General features: G+C 37.5%; 1 protein-coding gene across 1 annotated transcript in view; it reads left to right on the top strand.

Moving 5' to 3' along the window:
- UCHL3 (ubiquitin C-terminal hydrolase L3) overlaps positions 1-18,355 on the top strand; it is a 43,067-nt gene that overhangs the window by 9,691 nt on the left and 15,021 nt on the right. Inside the window, exons 3-6 of the mRNA XM_084263577.1 lie at positions 1,844-1,972; positions 4,920-5,076; positions 5,951-6,036; positions 7,108-7,155. Of these exons, the coding sequence (XP_084119703.1) occupies positions 1,844-1,972; positions 4,920-5,076; positions 5,951-6,036; positions 7,108-7,155 (420 nt within the window). The remainder of the gene's footprint in view (positions 1-1,843; positions 1,973-4,919; positions 5,077-5,950; positions 6,037-7,107; positions 7,156-18,355) is intronic.

Here is an 18,355-nt window from a genome sequence, read left to right as displayed (position 1 = left end):
TTCTCACTCTCTTTTCTGGTGGCAAAAAGCATCTGCTTGCAATTTTTTTCTCCTAAATGTGATTCCCAGAGGCGCTGTGACCATGGCTGATGGGCTCGGCCTTGGTCAGTGGTGACTCCAGCCTTGAGCCCATTGGTGTTTGCCCTGTCGGGCCTGCAGAGAGCTTCTGGCTGCTTCTTGCAGAAGCCGCCCCTGCAGCCCCCCTTCTCCACCAGAACCCAGCTGTGCAAAGCTACAATAGCTTTTCATTTTGGCTTATGTGATTCTTGGATGTCGTTACTGGAACTGTATCGATAAATAGATTTCCTCAAATAGCATTGGGCAGGAAGTATGATGAAGCTTTAAAGTAGTCTTCCCCCTGTATGAAAGCCGTGGGCAAATGAGTCTGGTTTTCTACAGTATCGCTTTTGGGAACAGTATTGGGAACTGCAGAGTTGAGTTTTGTTGGGAGCTGGCTAAAGAAATGCTTCATTGGTTTCTGTTTAGGGAGAGTAGAAGAATATTATTTGCTGCACATTTGTGTTGTGTTTTTTTTTTTTTTTTCCCAGGCATTTACATTTGCAACTTTTTATCAGCAGACTTCCCTTATTTTAAAAACAAGAGTTTTTAAACTCTCAGTTTAAACCTTATCCGGTCACCCTCAGGTGTGGGGGTCACCCTCAGGTGACTGGGTAAGATTTTCCTGTAGAATATGTTGTTTTCCAGCAGAAAATAGTAGTTTGTGAAATGTTAACTTCTTGGAAAATACATGGGCTTCCCACAACTTTAATTATTTTGTCCAAAATGTATTTGTTTTACTGGTAGTGGTGGTGTTTCAAAATTTGTGTATGCCACAGTGTACAATGAAATGTTTTTATAATCATGAATGGTCAGTGTGTGTACAGTAAGAATAGTTTCTGAATTGAGTTAGGTCCTTCGAGACTGTGATAGCACAAAATATTTCAAGTTGATTTATATTGTGTAGCCTTCAACTGTTGTTGTGGTATGTAACATATGAGTAAAAGTGGAATGTCTGGTCAGAAAGTGAGTACCCAGCTGGAGGCTAAGGCTGTCAAAGCTTAGTAGGTGCTACAGTCCCTCTTTCCTTCCTCAGTGGCTCAATGTTAGGTGAAAGATCTAAAAATCACCTTTTTTTTTGTGACACATAGCTGTAGTGTAGGAAAGATTATAAGGAAGCCTTTGGCTTAGACTTCTAAGAAAAGTTCTAAAGGAGTAACTGAGAGTTACTTGAAGAGTAATAGTTATTGTCTGGCATTTAATCTTCATCTGCTTCAAAATATGTTACTCTGTTGTAGTTTGAAATTATTTTTTATATAAAAGAACACCTTAATAGGTCCACTTACTAAAATATGTACACTCTGTGTCTCTGCTCAAAAGGCTGTAAAAGATTTAAAAATTTTATTTATTTATTTGAGTTGCTGAAACCCAACAGCTTCAATTTTGGTACCAGTGTCAGGTATTCTGAAGTAGTCATGGAGTCACATAATATTATAAGTTTATTCATGCTTGCTCTGACCCATGAATATTCACTACTTTTTTGGGATAAAACAACTACTGAAGCATTAGAGAATTTCAGCCATTTTGAAAATAGTGCTGGTAGTGTTTTCACTTCCCTTTTGATTCAATGATAAAAAGCTATATAAATAGATAAACCATGGGGATTTTGCGTGTCTTTGTTAATGCTATGATGTATTATTGAAACTTGAATCTCTCTTATTCTACTTAGATTTTGGTAAGTGTGTTTTTTTGCCATTTGTTTTCTGTTGTAAATGTTGTTGTGATGCCTCCAGAAAGAGGTATATGGGCATATTCATTTAATATTCTTTTTTTTTTCTTGTTGCAGTTTCTCAAGCAGCTTGGTATACATCCTGACTGGCAATTTGTAGATGTTTATGGTATGGAACCAGAACTGCTTAGCATGGTGCCAAGACCTGTCTGTGCAGTGCTGCTTCTGTTCCCGATAACAGAAAAGGTAAATGCTTGTTTAATAATCAGTGACTCTCTTTTGTTGTAAATGAAATGGGAATGAACAGTTTGAATGTTGTACTTTGGTGTCATCATAGAATCGAGATGAGACTCAAACCTCAAGTAAGAGACTTTTTAATCAAAATAGACTTCTTCATTAAAAACAACAAAAGGCTTCCTTCAAGAACCTTCTTTTGATAACCTTACATGTGTATTTCTAGTTTCTTTTCAAGTTGGAGTGGGAAAAGTTAATGCAGAAGCAGAGAGAAAGGCACCTCACATTTTTCTACTGCAGACAACTGAAGGCTTATTTTTAAAATATGCTCTGTGAAATGGCACCATTCTGCTACTTGTACCAGAAAGCTACAAGAGCATAAGCAAAATAAGATGTAAGGTACAGGGCTATATCACATGCTACTGCTTTTTGAGTAATTGTACTGTTGGACTGACCAAACTTCAATTCACATTCAGTTCAGTCATCAGTACCAATATGGCTGTTGCTTCTTGGACATACGGGGCATATTTCTAAGATGAAAGAGAATTCCCTGCACTTCTACCTCTGTGTTAGACTTTGGTATACTAGATTTGGTTAAATCTTCAAGTCTGCTTATTTTGTGTCATCATATGTTTCTATATAGAGAAGACATCCATCTTGCATCTCTCAATCAAGTGTTACGTAGGTTGAAATGTGTGATTGATGCTGATCTTTTAATTTATAAAAATCTTACGTGCTTGTGATAATGTCAGCCAAAACGTGGATCTGCCCAAGCATCTTCCTTTTAAATGTGGCTCTCAAAAGAAGCCACGTGCTTTATGAAGTTTATAAGCTATTGAAGTGTAGCTTCTAAAACAAAGCCTGTTTAAATAGAAGAGAGACTAGATCAGTCCTCTTACTCATTAGGTCCTCTAAACCGTTGCGTTCTTTTTTTCTGCAGGACATCTAGGCAGGCAGGCAGTCCTTTTCTGAACTCAAGCAACTCTTAATTGTCCTCACCTGCCTTTGGGAAATTTCCTTTCTGTCACCTTTGAGGCACGGTATTGTGACCTGTGGTTTCTGTCTGGCTGCTTGAGCTACAGGTCTCAGCTCCTTCTGTGACTGGCACTTTTTTTTGCATCCCTACCTGTGCAAACTTCCTTTCTTGGATCGTGCTATGGGAGCATCATCCCATGGGAAAGAACAACCTTCCTTGTGTATCTGATTTCATCCTAAAGAAGCATGTGACAAATAGAACCAGAGAAACAGCTTAAGCTCTGTTCCATCCATCAATCAAATTTGACCACCAGCCAAATATTTGTGATTTTCTCCAGCACATTCATCTTTCACAAATGCAAGGGACACACCTGTTTCTAGCAACTGTTTAGCCTGAGTGTGTGCAGGCTGAGTCTTCCATGAATAGTGGCAGTGTTCTGAAGCTTTTGTTGTTCAGCTTTTCCATCATGTCTTTGGTCTTCTGTCTAGATTTTCCTTTCTTCTGTGCTGCTTGTACAGGGATTTGCTTGAACTGCTTTAGGGCAAGGTACTACTCCTGTTAGCATACAGATCAGCTTAGGGTTATTGTCTAATTTTAAAGGTCAGTGACTTACTCTGCATTGTATGCTTGAGACAGCTTGAATATTGTGAGTGTTGGGCATTTTGGATGTGGTCCAATGAATGTGTGTTATGGAATAGGTCTAGTTAGGAGGAACCTCTTGAAGTGATCTAGTCTAACCCATGCACAGGATCATATTCAGTGTTCTCAACTTTTACATACTTTTGCTGTGGAGTTTGGTGTGGTTGAGATGATGGGGTGAATGGCAGCTATATTGTTTACCTTCTCTAATCCAAACTGTTGTCCAATATGCTATATAACATGTTTTTCTCAATTAAAGATATTTTGCTTAACTCATAAATAAGTGGTGTCAAATTAAAAAGCTATGCTTTATTGCTATTACTTAGATGGTTTGGAACATTCAGACAAGCTGCAAGCATGGAATGGTGATGCTGGCAAAAATGTCAGGTTCTTCTTTGTCACTAACAGTACACAGCATCTGAGAGAAGTTTCTTGTGGATATTCAGGAAGAGTTCCTTGTTCTACAGTCAAATTTTACTTTGGTTATACTTGAATAAAATCCCATCTACTTCATTTTTTTTTTTTGTTTGGTTGGTTTTTTTTTTTTTTTTTGTTCTGCAAAAGTACCTAGTAAAAGAGGCAAAGAAGACACAACAGCATTGTCAGGAACATTTGCAGTTTTCTTTCATCCTTTAGAAAAGAAAAAACAAAAAGCCCGACAAAACCCCAACCCCAGCTGAAAGAACCAACAAACCACAACCAACAACCCACACACCAAAACCAGCACACTGTTGCACAGTATACAAGATTTTAGTCAGTTATGTTCTTTACAAAAGAAGTACTTTAGTCCTTCTGTTCAATCAGACTAAATTGTTTCTACTACTACAGAAAATAAACATTTGCTTGATGGTTTTTCAGTGGCCTTTTTTGAGTCTGTGAACATTACTTAAATCTTATTTTATATTCCTGGAAAAGATGAAAAGTAAACATGGAACTTGTAAGAACGTTTCATGCTGACTAAACACCCAATTTACTATGGTTTGCTGGATAGGGATTTCAGATCTGTGTCCTTAAAATCTTTTTGTTGCAGAGAACCAGTGACAGGTGCTTGGATCAAATAAATGTTTTGATCAGTTTTGAAATTATGTTAAACAACACAAAATTCAAAAATATGTTTTAAGCCTGACGGGGTTTTGACTAGTGTGAAGGCTTTGGTTTAAGAAATTATATAAAGCTGTTGAGTAAGTTGGCACATACTCATTGGACCACGTGTGTTGTTTCCAATTACAGGTTGTGTTTTGCTTTTTATTAGGTAGCTCTTGCTTTTTAAAATTATTTTTTCTTTAATAATGTAACCTGTATCTGTTTGTACTGGTTTTGAAATGTCTGTAACCTTCTTTCTAGTACGAAACCTTCAGAACAGAAGAAGAAGAGAGAATAAAAGCTAAGGGACAAGATGTGAAATCATCAGTCTATTTCATGAAGCAAACCATTAATAACGCGTGTGGAACAATTGGGCTAATTCATGCTATTGCAAACAACAGAGATAAAATGAACTTTGGTAAGTTTGGGGTTGGTGGGCTTTTTTGGTTAGGTGGTTTGGGTTTTTGTTGTCTTTTCACTTTTTTTTCTTAACTGGGGGGAGGCATGGAGTGAGTACTACATCCAGTCTTGGGGTTCCCAGTACGAGAAGGACATGGACCTGTTAAAGAGGGTCCATAGGAGGCCATAAAAATGATCAGAGGGGCTGGAGCACCTCACCTGTGAGGAAAGGCTGAGAGTGGTGGGTTTGTTCAGCCTGGAGAAAAGAAGGCTCCAGGGAAACCTTATTGCAGCCTTCTGGTACTTAAAAGGGCCTTATGAGAAAGGTGGGGATAAACTTTATAGTAGGGCCTGTGGGAAAAGGACATGGGATAATGGTTTTAAACTACAAGAGGGTAGATTCAGACTATGAAGAAGGAAGATATTTTTTTATCATGAGGGTATTGGAACAGGTTACCCAGAGAGTTGGTAGACACCCTATCCCTGGGAGCATTCAAGGTCAGGTTGGATGGGGCTCTGAGCAACCTGGTGTATTTGCAGATGTCCCTGGTCATTCCTACCCAAACTATCTTGTGGTTCTGTAAGGGTTGGGTTTGTACTCTTTTTCTCAGAATATAACCAGTGGGAAAGAACAGAAACACTCTTTGAGTAGAGATTATCTATCATTATAAAAACAATATTTCATACTAATCCAAGAACTAAAGCACACAAACCATTCAAACTGCAGCAGGTGGCAGTTTCTCTTCCAGCAGCCTTCAGTGTCTTAAAGATATAATGCAATTATATCTTCATATTTTTTCTTGGATATAAGCATTCTGTAAGCTTTGAATGATGTTGGAGTTCAAGCATTGCTCAAAGTTTGTTAATGTTATGTCTTCTTTTTATTTTTTAAGAAACTAATTCTTCACTGAAGAAGTTCCTAGAAGATTCGTTATCTATGACTCCTGAAGAGAGGGCCAAATACCTAGAAACTTATGAAGTTAGTATTGTGGTTTTTACTCTTATTTGAAATGGTACGAGAATTATTTGCATGAGAAGGTACTGTCCTTAGGATTTGACCCAGTCAAGCACTTTAAGGTTCAGTTTTACATGTGAGCTTGTGATCAGCCAGCTGCCACAAAGAAATTGCTTTGTTTAAAGTGTTCCTGCCTGCCCATAGCTCAGTCAGCAGAACGGACTTTGTCAATGCTCCTTATCCGTATTAATTCACTGGCTTAGTTTGAAATGACTTTGAAATGGATGAGAAATGTGCACATCATCTTTTTGGTGGGTTCAGGGTGCAGTTTAATAATCAATTTTAACTGACCTGGGCTGAAAGGATGCTCCTGCTTCCTCCTTTCCTTTGTGCCTTCTAGTCATCTCTTTGTCTCTGGCACTTCAGGGCGCACAAAGAGCTGATCTGGCTGAAATACAACCCTTTCCCCCCACCACTCGGAATAGTTAGATGAGCCAGCTGATAGTGTGGTTAGCCAGATCCTTAGAGCTGTTTCAAAGCATGTGGCAGAAACATCTGGCCAGTGGAAGGGCATAATGGTGCTGTTGCTCTTGATGGTAACTGATCCTCTCTCAAAATGGAAGCCTTGATGATTTCCCTGCCTGAGAAGGTTGTGAAATGGCCAGGTGTAGGGGTGTAAGTATGTGACTGAGGGAAGGGGTAACAAACAGAAAGAGTAGAGGTTCAGTAATACTTTCTGTGAAAATTTTGGACACAAGATGTCTGTTCAGAGCTTTTATGTATTCTATCTGCTCAGAAACCAGTGTATGACGAAAACACTCGGCAGCAGTGTTTGCTGTGTGCAAAAGTGTCCTTACAAACTGTTAAGTATTTAATTTGAATTGACTCTGATGAAACTGAAATACTGGTCTCCCCCCCCAAAAAAAAAATCCTTGGAAGTAGAGTATTTGCTTACTAAGTTTTTTTGTTTATTTATTCCAAGCACTGAACAAAAATGGTTGTGGGTATGGCATTTTCTAAAATGAAGGCTGTACAGTGATTCTTCACACATCTCACAGCCATTTAAAGTCTGATTGAAATATGCTTTAATTTTAGGCTATTCGTGTCACTCATGAATCCAGTGCCCATGAAGGTCAGACTGAGGTATTAATTTTAATTTTTTCTTCTATTTTTTAAAAATGTTTGTTAATAAGTACATTGTGTTGAAAATAATTTAAATGAAAGCAGTCATATATTAAAGGTTTATAGTGAAATGGAGAGTACTGCTTGGTTTGCAGTATTGTGTCGTTGGTCAAAAATCATGGCACAAAATCAAGTGGTGTTGTTGGGATGGAAACAAAGCTTTTTCTGTTGCTTGGGTTTAGGTTTTTTAAGCTTTTGTATAGCATAGGTGATCTTTTCAAGCTTCATTTCAGGGTAAAACAGACAGTAATAGTATTTTTAATGAAAGCTGAGTTTTTGATGTTGCAGATTTTTAGCTGAGACTGTAAGATCCATAATAGTTGCACAAGTGGAACACACATTTTATGTGAGTCTGAAAAGTTTGATGTTGGGAGAAGAAATAGTACAATATTTGGTTTGCAATTGTGTATATGCTGTTTGTATACAAATACTAATGAAGATACATTCTCAGTAATACTTACAAACTTTTATCCCCCAACAGATTGGGTAATATCAAAGCAAAACCAAAAAAACCCCACTCCATCAATTGTAAAACCATCACAAAAAAAACCCCAAACCAAAAAACCGCACACACAACAAAAAACCCCACAACCACAAAAAAAAAAAAAAAAAAAAATTAACATTCAATATTTTTCTGCTTCAGTCACAGATTTTTCCCTTTCCAGTTCGGATTTCAATGTCTGTTCCACAAAACCAGAATTGGTTAGGTTGGCAAATAAAGCAGTGCTAGCAACAGAGAGAGAAACTCATTTATTTAGGTGGGACTCCAGTGGCTCAGCCATATATATATATATATATTTTTTTTATTATATTTCTTTTTAAAGTACAGTAGATAAGGTTTTCTTTCTTATTATGGCTTGTGCAGTCTTCTACACACTGCAGGAGAAAGCAAAGCAGTCTTTTCTGTTTCCCCCTCACCCCACCATCTGGGAACCTCTGCTTACTCATTCACATTTAGCTGCAGCTAAAGAGAACTGTTTTAACCATTTCTGTTGTAGATACACAATGTCCTTTGTGTTATTTTTTTATTTATTTTAAAAATGCCAACGCTCTTTCTTCTCATCCCTTTCTCTAAGTTAAACAAGAAGAAACAAAACAACTTCAGCTTTCTTTTCCTCTTCAAAGTGAGACTCCAAAAAGAGAATTATCATCTCTTATTTTACAAGTGAGTGTCCTTCTCTAGGTCTTCATGGCAAGCTCAGTAAGAGGGAGGCAGTCGAGGTTAATCCCATACCTAGCTGAGGACTTCATCTTTTGCTAAGGTTCTTGTGAAAGAGAGAAACTTCTTCAGTTGTTGTGTTACACACTGTGACATTCATCCAGGGAGTGGTTTGTCTGTGCATTCTTCTGTCAGAAGTTATGGAATACAAATGCAAGGACTATATATGTCTTGATAGTCTTTGTGAGGATTCAGCAAGCATCTGAATGATGACAAGAATCTCCTAATAGGTGACCATTAACTTCTTGAAATTCCACAAATGAATTTGTTTCCTGATCAAGATAACCACAATACAAAAGATTAAAAATTGTGTGCGAAGATGAAGAGGTTTTTTCATAATAAAAGATCTACAAGATTGTCTTAACAACCATGTATAAACACAAATACTGAATAGGTAGTTTCCTTGCCAAATATTTATTACTCCATTTTGCATAACTGAATATCTGAATCTGGAAGTAATTCAATATGGACACTCCTTAGGCTAGTAAAGTGACTTTTTTCTGTGCTTTTGTTTCTGAAGTTGAACTAATACAATGGCTGAATTCATGTCCTAGGCCCATTTTTCTGAATAGTGCTGATCAGTCAACCAGAGAGGGAAGAAATAAACAAGTTACCATACTGGAAAAATCTAATTGCCTGAAGATCCTGCCCAGCTATAGAGTCGTTAAGTTGGCAGTAAGGCCTCGCCTTTCATCTGTACAGAGGGATTGCTTTACTTTAAAGTACAATTCTTTCTAAGCAAAACAAAATCTGAAATGTGAATATGCTGAGAACTGCAATTGAAGGTTGGAGTGAGTTAATCTCCTCATCTTTTTCCTTCCAATAGTACGTTTCAAATGTTGCTGTGTACCCCTTCATGTAGCAGTGAAGGCACCGATGAGTAGCGTGCTAGCGAACACGCTGAAGTCATCTGCAGGTCACACAAGGACATTGACTTGTCCTGCATGTTAAATTAATAATCTCTAGCATCTTTGGAACAAGAGAGAAAAGAATCCCATTCCTCCTGCATGTCTAGTGTTGTTACTTTTCCTGAGAATTTAAACTTCAGAGCACTGGGAAGGAACAGGTTGGCTTTCCTACATCTCTGTTGGGCTTTTGTTTTTCCTCTCCCTAGAAGAGCAAGGGCCTTTTGCATAGAAATAATTCCTTTGAATATAAGTGTCTTATGTAGTATTTTAATGACAGTAAGTGCTGTAGTTTAGCAAGGAAAAAGGCCTTTCCAGGTGGCCTGCAGAACTAAACATTAAGAAAATATGCAGGCCTATTTTAGGGTGATTAACTTGGCTTGTGTGCTTCTCAAGGACAGCCTCCTCTGTGGGTACTTTTATCCTGTAGGTAGGTAGGCATTGCATACTGCTGTCCACTCAGATTCTTCAAGCTCAACTGTGTCTGTTACACAGAATAGTTTTTGAAACTGGGAGGTATGGCAGTTGGCCTTGCTGATTTGGTTAAGGAACTATGTAACTGCTTTCAGATGGTGTTCTTTGCCTCCCCCAGTGCAAAATACACCGCCACACCATAGTCAGTATTGTGAGATAACAGTATAATTTTCTGGAATCCTGAGATGTGGAAGGTTTAAAAATAGCAAAGCATACAGACAGGTTTTCTTCTGGTTTGTTGGTTTTGTTTTGTTTTTTTTTTCTGGGCCCAGATTTCTCAGGTCCTTGAGGATTAAACCTTTTACTCCTCCTAAACGAAGCCTTCATTTGTTGATCACTCCTTCAGTCTTGCCATCTCAGTGGCTACTTGATTATTACAATATGCTACATTATTATTATTATTACAATATGCTTGATTATTACAATATGCTACAATATGCTAGATTATTGCAATCTGCTTGTGTATCTGCTCTGTGTATGTGGGTATTTCAAACCTTGAAATAAAGGAAGTCTCTCTAAAAATAAAAGATTAGCAGCAATAAAGTAATGCTATCTTTTTAATATCTGTATATATATTTCATCTTGTCCAGTGGGTAAGATGTGTTTCTATTCAGAATAATCTGTAATAAAATTATTTCATTTGCTTATGTTTTTAAGAAAACTTGTATTTGAGGAAAAAGAAAAGTATGTGACAAGATATTAGTTGTATAACTTTAATATTAGTGGGCTGCTAGATTCTGCATTCCAGCTAGTGATTGCTGGAAGAGAAGAATTATGGTGGTCAGTTTACTTCTGGGATTTATCATTAACGTGTAATGTGTTTAGATGAAGCATGAAGATGAATTGCTGAGCAGATGGATTGAAGCAGAGCATCATGGAGTATTGTGCCATGATGAGTGCTTTAACAGCCTTCCCAGGTTTGATAGAGGTGATTAACCTAGGCAAATAAAAAAAAAAAAAAGGGAAAAAAAAAGGCTGTATTCCAAGCTGGTTTCTATAGCTTTTGGTATTGCATTCAACACTTTTACAGTCTAGCTGTAGACTGGATTAGAACTCAGTATTCTGGGGAGGGTTTTTGTATTAAAATGGGGGGGCGGTTAACAAAGTTTACTGAATTTTTGTTAAATGACTTAATATTGTATTTTAAAATAGAGAAGAAGCTTTGTTCTTTCAAAGAGGTTTAATTTTAAGAGCAGTTGAGCAGTTTTCATTTTGCTGTTTCGTTTCAGGCTTGTAAATTTAAAAGGACTGTAAACTTGGGCTTATCCTTCAGGGCAGATTTTGGACCGCGTTTGGTTCAAATTCTGTGCTAAGACTGCTGGAGTCTGGCTCCATGAGTCACTTGCTACAGTAGAGCAAATAAATAGATAAAGCAGTCCTATGGGTATTTCTATGTGGGGTTTTTTTTTGTTTTAAAGGTAGATCTGTTTAAAATTACCTTGTTAGTGAGGAGTAAGACCAGGGAATAGTTCCCCAGCAGAAGCATGGCCTTGGTTTCAGGGATTTCAACGTTGGTGTGGTCCCATGCTCTAGTACCACGATGAAGGCAAGTAAAGTTAGAAAGACTCTTGTAACAGTCTTTCTGTTAAACTTTATGATGCTGAAGCTTTTGCTTTCGCAAGTGACAGGCATTTCATACACAAAGCTGCTAAAAAAGAGGATCTAGGTCCTGATGATACAGCTACATGGATTCATCTTGCTCTTCTTTCTAAGCGATGGCTCCTGAAAGGCAGCTACTGCTGAGACTAGAACAGTTGCTAGCTACTCAAGATCCTCTTTTTTTTTATTTCATGAGTCTTCTGCTGAACATACAATGTTGTTTATAATATCTAGAATGTCTGAAGATGTGGAATATACAACCTGCTTCCCTGCAGAACCACACACACTTTTAAGCCGGTCCTTATATTGTTGATTTCTAATGAGTAAGGTTTTGTTTGTTTTGGGGGTTTTTATTTCTTTTTTTCCTGTGCCCCCTTCATGATCTGCTGAAGCCCTGTAGTACCACACATTTTAACATTTCTAGTACCCTCTTATAATTAAAAAAAAACCCCAAACCTCTAAAATATTTTAAAGGCAAGACAGTTTGTGGATGATAGAGCACCCACATTAGCAGTTTAATATACAGTGATCATTCATGAAGAAGTTAGGGCCAAATCTGAGGGAGAAAAAGTAGCAGCTAATAGCACCAATCAGGTTTGGGGTTCGTATCTAACTTTTTTGTATTACTGTCTTAGGTTGCTTTCTTTCAAACCAGTCACTATTTTCAAATAAAAGATGAAAAAATCCGAGGGGAGAATTTTTTTAAAACAGGAAAACATGTCATTACATGAGACAGATTTCCAGGTCTACAGCCCCTTGCAGAGCAAATAGAGCTTTTGAATTTGAACTTGGGGGAAAAGTGTATTTTGAACCCTACCTACTCATTAGTAATATAGAGTTACTGTGTAGTTTTCTGAGAGGGTAGGAAAAGAGGAAAATGAGGAGGTGCATTAGTTATAGAAATAAACCAGTACAAATTGTTTAACTTAATTAAATAGTGACATGCTATGGTAGCTTGAAGGAAGTTATTAGAGGTAGAAAATGCTATCTGCACTGATTCTTGAAGTAAATGACCTTTTTAATATTAGAATATAATAATGTGAGTAGCAAGATATTTTTGTTCTGCTGTCTTATTACCAACATCCATATCCACTCAATTGCAGCAAAGCTTCACTACAGCTCAATTCCACAGTAAGGAAAATGGCAAGCTATACCATATAAAGTACTTCAAAAAAGATTAATTGGCCTTTAGTCAAGGAATTAGATCTAGAGAATAATCTGTATTCAATTTCTGCATTTCTAAAGGCTTTGACATGCTTAACTCCTGCTCAAAGACTGTTCTGGTGATAGCATCTGAAGTTTTAGCCAGCTCTGTGTGTTTGTGGCTGCTTAAATCATTCTGGATTTGCAGATTACCTACAGTATCTCTTGTCTTCCATCAGCTTCCCAAACAGCTTCCTGAAATAACTCATCCCTGTAGCCTTGTAGGAGCTAATGCTGGCCCAGAGGTTAGAAGCACACTCCTGGGAAGAGAAGACTTAATAGACTAGGCTTAGATCAGCTTTTGCTGCTGTGGACAGCAAATACTGAAATACTTGTGGTGTTAAGTAATTGGCAGACTGTTTGTGCAACATTGAGGGATCACTAACTGCTGACACATGGCTTTCTGTATCACTTTTTCTTGTGATGAAGCTCAAATGATAGACTGAACGTTTTATGATGTCCTGTGGTACTTGCGGCATATGGAACCACTTCTGTGCTTGGGGTTGAAATGCTTTTGGACGGGGGAGTTTTAGTGTGGTTTGTGCATTACTGCTTAGCAGAATGTGATCTGTGGTCTTTGAGAAGTTTGCTTCTTTAAATGTTACTACAGCATAGCTTAAAGTAATGCTTCAATCAAACAAATAAATGCAGGTGAAATGGCCACTGGAAATACCTGTGTTAGGTATTGGTTAGAGAATAATAAGAGCTTTTGATTTCGTTCATTTCCCAAATTAGTAGGACAAAATCAGGACCTCTCACACTCCCATTTTTTTCTGTCCTCTTCCTTAAATGAAGTTTAACTTACAGTGTTGGAGTTACTAGTTATTATGAAAGAGAGAAGGAAACAGAACTGGAATATAAAATATATCGACTTTATTTCTGGGAACACAGAAAATACTGCCTTTTGGTTCTGTAACTTGCCCTGTTTGTTGTTTGGTTGGGGTTTTTTGGTACGCTTCATATGTCCATTTACGACTGGCTGCTTTGGCTACTAGAAATTGATGTTGGGCTAAATGAGGCTCAGAACTGAGCAGACTGAGGTGCTGCATCTGATCTGCCAATGCAAATGAAAACAACATTCTTGCACCTCATTAGACCCTTATAAAAATACTGATGGTGGAAAAATTAGCCTTTGAAAATTGGTTTTTGACTCCATTGGTATATAAGTCACAAGAACTAGTTCGGATAGTCACAAAAACCTGGAATACTTACACAGATCAGAATGTAGACTTAGATACACATTTTGTTCACAAGTATGATCAGGAATATTTTTAACATGGATTGAAGTTGGCAGCCACTAAAAAAGCTACACAGCTTGATTTCTTCCTTAACTCAAACCATAACTGCAAACTGTAGTCTGTAAACTTGTCTAGTGTGCCTTGAGAACTGTAATCTTGCTTGGAATGCGCCAAGTACGACTTTGATCACAGTAACAGTCGTTAACATTGGCAAGAACTAAGTAGAGTCAATGCACTATGTTTTCAACTGCTATAAAACTTGAACTTTCAAAGATCTCTGGCTCCCTGGGGCATTACAATTTATTGTTAGAGAAGAAACATAAAGGAGCTTCCCTTTTGCTCCTGCCAAGAACATATGGTGGGATTATTTTAATTTTTTTTTTCTTTTCTTAAATAGCCCCTATTCCTCAGTGCTTCTTCTGAATAATCCACAGTCTTGTAAAGAAACATTTGCATCTCAGGAGAACATAAAGTCAATTATATAACTGCTTCTAAGATGATTTTTGTTTAGCTTAGGACTACAGAACAAGCATGTAAACTCTTCTGTAAAAGGCAATGATGTTGCCTAAAAATGTTAGGTAGGGTTTTTTTCTCTTTTCCAGCCTATGCAGTATAAAGTGTAAAAAAAAATAAAAATAAATCAGATTACTAGACTAATGTGAAATATTTTGGACTAATTGCACTGCCCTGCTATTTAATGTGTCAGTGTTTGGAACATGCATCAATCTGATTTCTATACTCTATTGAGCAAATAACTAATATTGTATTAATACAGCATTGCTCTGAGTTGTTATTCTGGGTCTTGTGCTTAACCATAAAATCTGTGCAAAGGATGAACAGGATGAAGCATAACTATAGAGGATATTCGCACCCATCAAGCAGCCCATGAATTTAATTAATGAGTAAATAAGAAATAAATAACAAGTGAAAATAACAAACTGCTTCTACGGTTTTGCATCCAACATCTACCAACCAACTGCCATAAGTTCTGTTTTGTTTTGTATTTCTTTGGGCGTTTTCTTGCTTTTTTCCAATCCATAACACTTCCAGTGCTGTTCTTGCCCTGTGGTAAGCAGCAGGGCCTGGCCATGTGTTTTCTCACTGGCTTTCTAGCAGGCTGATCATGACAGGTGACGATTGAGTTCTCGCTCAACCTCTTTCCCTCAGGCAGAAGAGAAAATTATTTGAGGCACTTTTTAAATTTGTTTGTTTGTTTCTTTCCTTTATCCAATGGCTAATTTTTTTGGGGAAAAAAAATTTCTAAGAAATTATAGTCCTTAAGACTGACAAGATTTTACCAGTATGGCTGAAGCTAAACAGCAGGCTGTAACTACTTAGAGAATTGACAGTGCTTCAGCCGACTTTGCTCAAGGAAGCACTCTAAAAATACAGTACTTGAGTGTGCAACAATGCTGTTCAATTTAAGAAATAAAATCTTGTGGAGGAAATACTCTTCGAAAAAAAAAGATCAAGTTAAATTAGGTTTTGCAGAGCTCCCTAACCTTTGGAATTCTCTTTTTTTTAATTCCCTTTGTCTTTGATCACAGAAGCCACCATTGTGATAATCTAGCTTGACTTTTGCCTAACATAGGCCATAGAACATAAATTTAGGTCTTCAGAAGGAGACAAATTATCATTAATTTTGGAAAGATTTTTTTGGGTGCTCTGATCTCAATGTTTTTCTCATCTTTAGGCTCTGTCTTTACTTACATATCTAGCAAAGTAATACAATAATATCCATTCTTAAGAATGATCAAACTGTCATGAAGTGTACTGTAAAGATTTTCTTTCTACCAGCTGCAGAAGTACTAATTAAACTTACTGGTGCAGAAGTTGATCAGCTAGGAGATGTAGCCCAACTCAGTTTAAAACCTGTAGTCCTGGTTTCATAATGAAGTTCTAGTTAGGAACAAGGCTTCTCTTGCAGTTGAAATCATAAAGCCTCCCGTTCATGTGAACTCTGTGGTGTCCTGTTGGAGATGAGTTCGTGAAGCAGCGTCTGCCTCCGTGGAATACTTCCTTCGTCAGGCTTCTCTCCTCTGTCTGACTTAATGTCTCTCAAGATTTCACCACCAAAACACGCTAGAAATGCTGGTGAAAGACTTAAAACACTTTTGAAGGAAGGAGGAGGAAGAGGGTTTTTTTCAGACCATGTGATGAAGAGATTTAATTTGCAGGTAAAAAGCCCACTAAGAATAATGACCCTTTAAAATACTGAGTTTAATTTAATAAGGAGCAATTGCTTAAGGAAAACAAAGCCTCAGAACGTGGTTGGGGAAAAATTATTAAGTACATCCTCTCTGAATCTAATCTTAAAGCTATAGGAACTCTTCTGTTGCCCCTTTGGCTGCAAAAGTTGCGCTTTTTATCGTCACCTCAACCTCCCCCCATCTCTACTGCGGGGCTTATTGTACAGAGACTGTGTAAGGAGGCCACAAACAGTCTGTTGGGAGGAGTCATTGCACGCTCAGGGACTGACTCAACTGAGCAGATGCAGAACATGTGGCAGGGCCTCTGATCAGGGGCTGGGTACATGAAACAAAGACCAAGACTATAAGTATTGTATCTCCTTCTGTTTCCCAAGCTTCCAGTGATGTTGGTATGTAGTTAAAACTGGTTTCGTCTCTGTTCCAGCATTTCCTTCTACGCAATGACACAACCTCAAAGCGGAGGAAAGGAGACAGCCTTAGTCCCAGCGTATTTTTCCAGCTGACAGACAGGGAGGCCTCCTTAGAGAAGGTGTCACAGGCTTGAACTTTTCTACTGAAAGGATGCCCTGAGCTTCCAGACAGATGAATTTTTGTAACCACTAGCAGGTTAATCAGTAATAAATCTTTCTTCGTAGAAAGAAATGGTCATGCAATACCAGGTGGAGCTTTGTTGTCCTATCAGGTCTTCAGTGTGTTAGACTGAGGCATTTGGCTGGATTGGGTTCCCCAAACAAGATGATCAGGGAGGTCACTGTTTCCAGAACCTGACTGGTTTGGGCATGAGCCAAGTTGTGACCTACTCAGTGCTAGCAAACTTCTGTGCTTTTAGGGATATGCAAAAGCATAGGTCTTAGTGCCTGACAAACTTTATAGGTGCTTCCTTTTGCCCTTAAATTGCTCTAGGTTTTAGTAACAGCTATGTGTAGGAATAAGTTTTGGATTGAGGCAGATGGTAATTCCCTGAACACTTTTTTGGACCTATTCCATGAAGCTTTTAACTTGTTTATAATGTATTTTTTTGCATTACAAACCATTAGCTTAATGTACTTACTGGTTTATATGACAATAACGTTCAACTCTATTTCAGGCTTTTTGTTTTACCATTTCAGATATTTGACCTGCTGCAATTTTCAGCACAGAAATATGTTCCTGTGATCTCTTCACCTTGTTAAGTTAGTCTAATTCTCTCCTTTGCAGTTTCTAGCTGTTAATAAGTCTTGTTTGAATAGTGTCTCAAGTTGTAATTTGTCTTCCAAATTTAAAATTAAATTTGAAAGGTATGATTTTGTATCCTTTATTTGGAGATGTATATTTAACATTAATTTCATACTAATATTGACATGTAATTCTATTTTTTAAACATTCAGTTGCAAACAAATTCAGTTGACACAGCTTAATTTGTGCTTGTTGCTAAAGCAGTGCATGGAAATTTTTGCTATTACACCCTTGTTAATTAGACATAATTCAGCATTAACTTTGCTTTTCCAGAGTTCCTGTATACTGTCAGAATTTCACCCTCAAAAATGCTCAAGTATATTTTCAGTGGGGAGAAAGTTTCTCTTTGTCTCAGCTGATCTCACCAGGGGACCCACTAGCGCAGGAAATAAAGGATAAAAAGACTCAAGGAATGGAATTCAAAATGAGGACAAATACTGACCTAGAAATACTAAAATACTAGTTGCCTTATACTGCAACTTAACATTTCTAGATTAGAAATTAGGTTTTGAGAACTTGGTCTTTTCTTGTCTCATTACATTCAGGCAAGGGGTGGTTTTAATATATTCTCATTATTTTAGCAATATTAGCCAGAAAACAAATAAATCTGTGCAATCATCAAGAATAGTAAAAGTGAAGAATCGTGATTAAAATGGAAACAAAAGTGAGAAAGGCTTTATCAAAAAAATCACTATTCTGGCCATCCATCCCTGTGCTGTTGAATCTTAAATTTGGTATTGTTTGAAGTCTTGCTAATGGTTGTATAGTTATTACTTTAGGAGTGTTAAAATATAGTTTTGGGGTTTTTTTCCGGAGCAAAAGTATGAGTTTAACAGCTTCCAGTTAATGGACTGCATCAAAGCCAGAGTAAGCTCCTACTCTGGCTTTTTCAGATTGATTTTTTGTAACTATTTCTAGGTAAACAGTTGCTATATTGCAGATTCCAGGAAGATTAATGATCTTGTCTGCTTTGATAGCAGCAACTTATAAAATTGTAAAACATAATGTAGTGTGTCTTGCCTTTTATCATGAACTGTCTAGTCAGCAAAGCTCTTAAATTTCTGCCCCACAGCAGGTTCTAATCTTAGAGGCTTCTCC

Source organism: Gallinula chloropus (assembly GCF_964237585.1).
Source record: "Gallinula chloropus genome assembly, chromosome: 1".
Taxonomy (NCBI): Eukaryota; Metazoa; Chordata; class Aves; order Gruiformes; family Rallidae; genus Gallinula; species Gallinula chloropus.
Note: the sequence above shows the minus strand (reverse complement) of the source record. Positions and strands in the feature narration are given on the sequence as shown.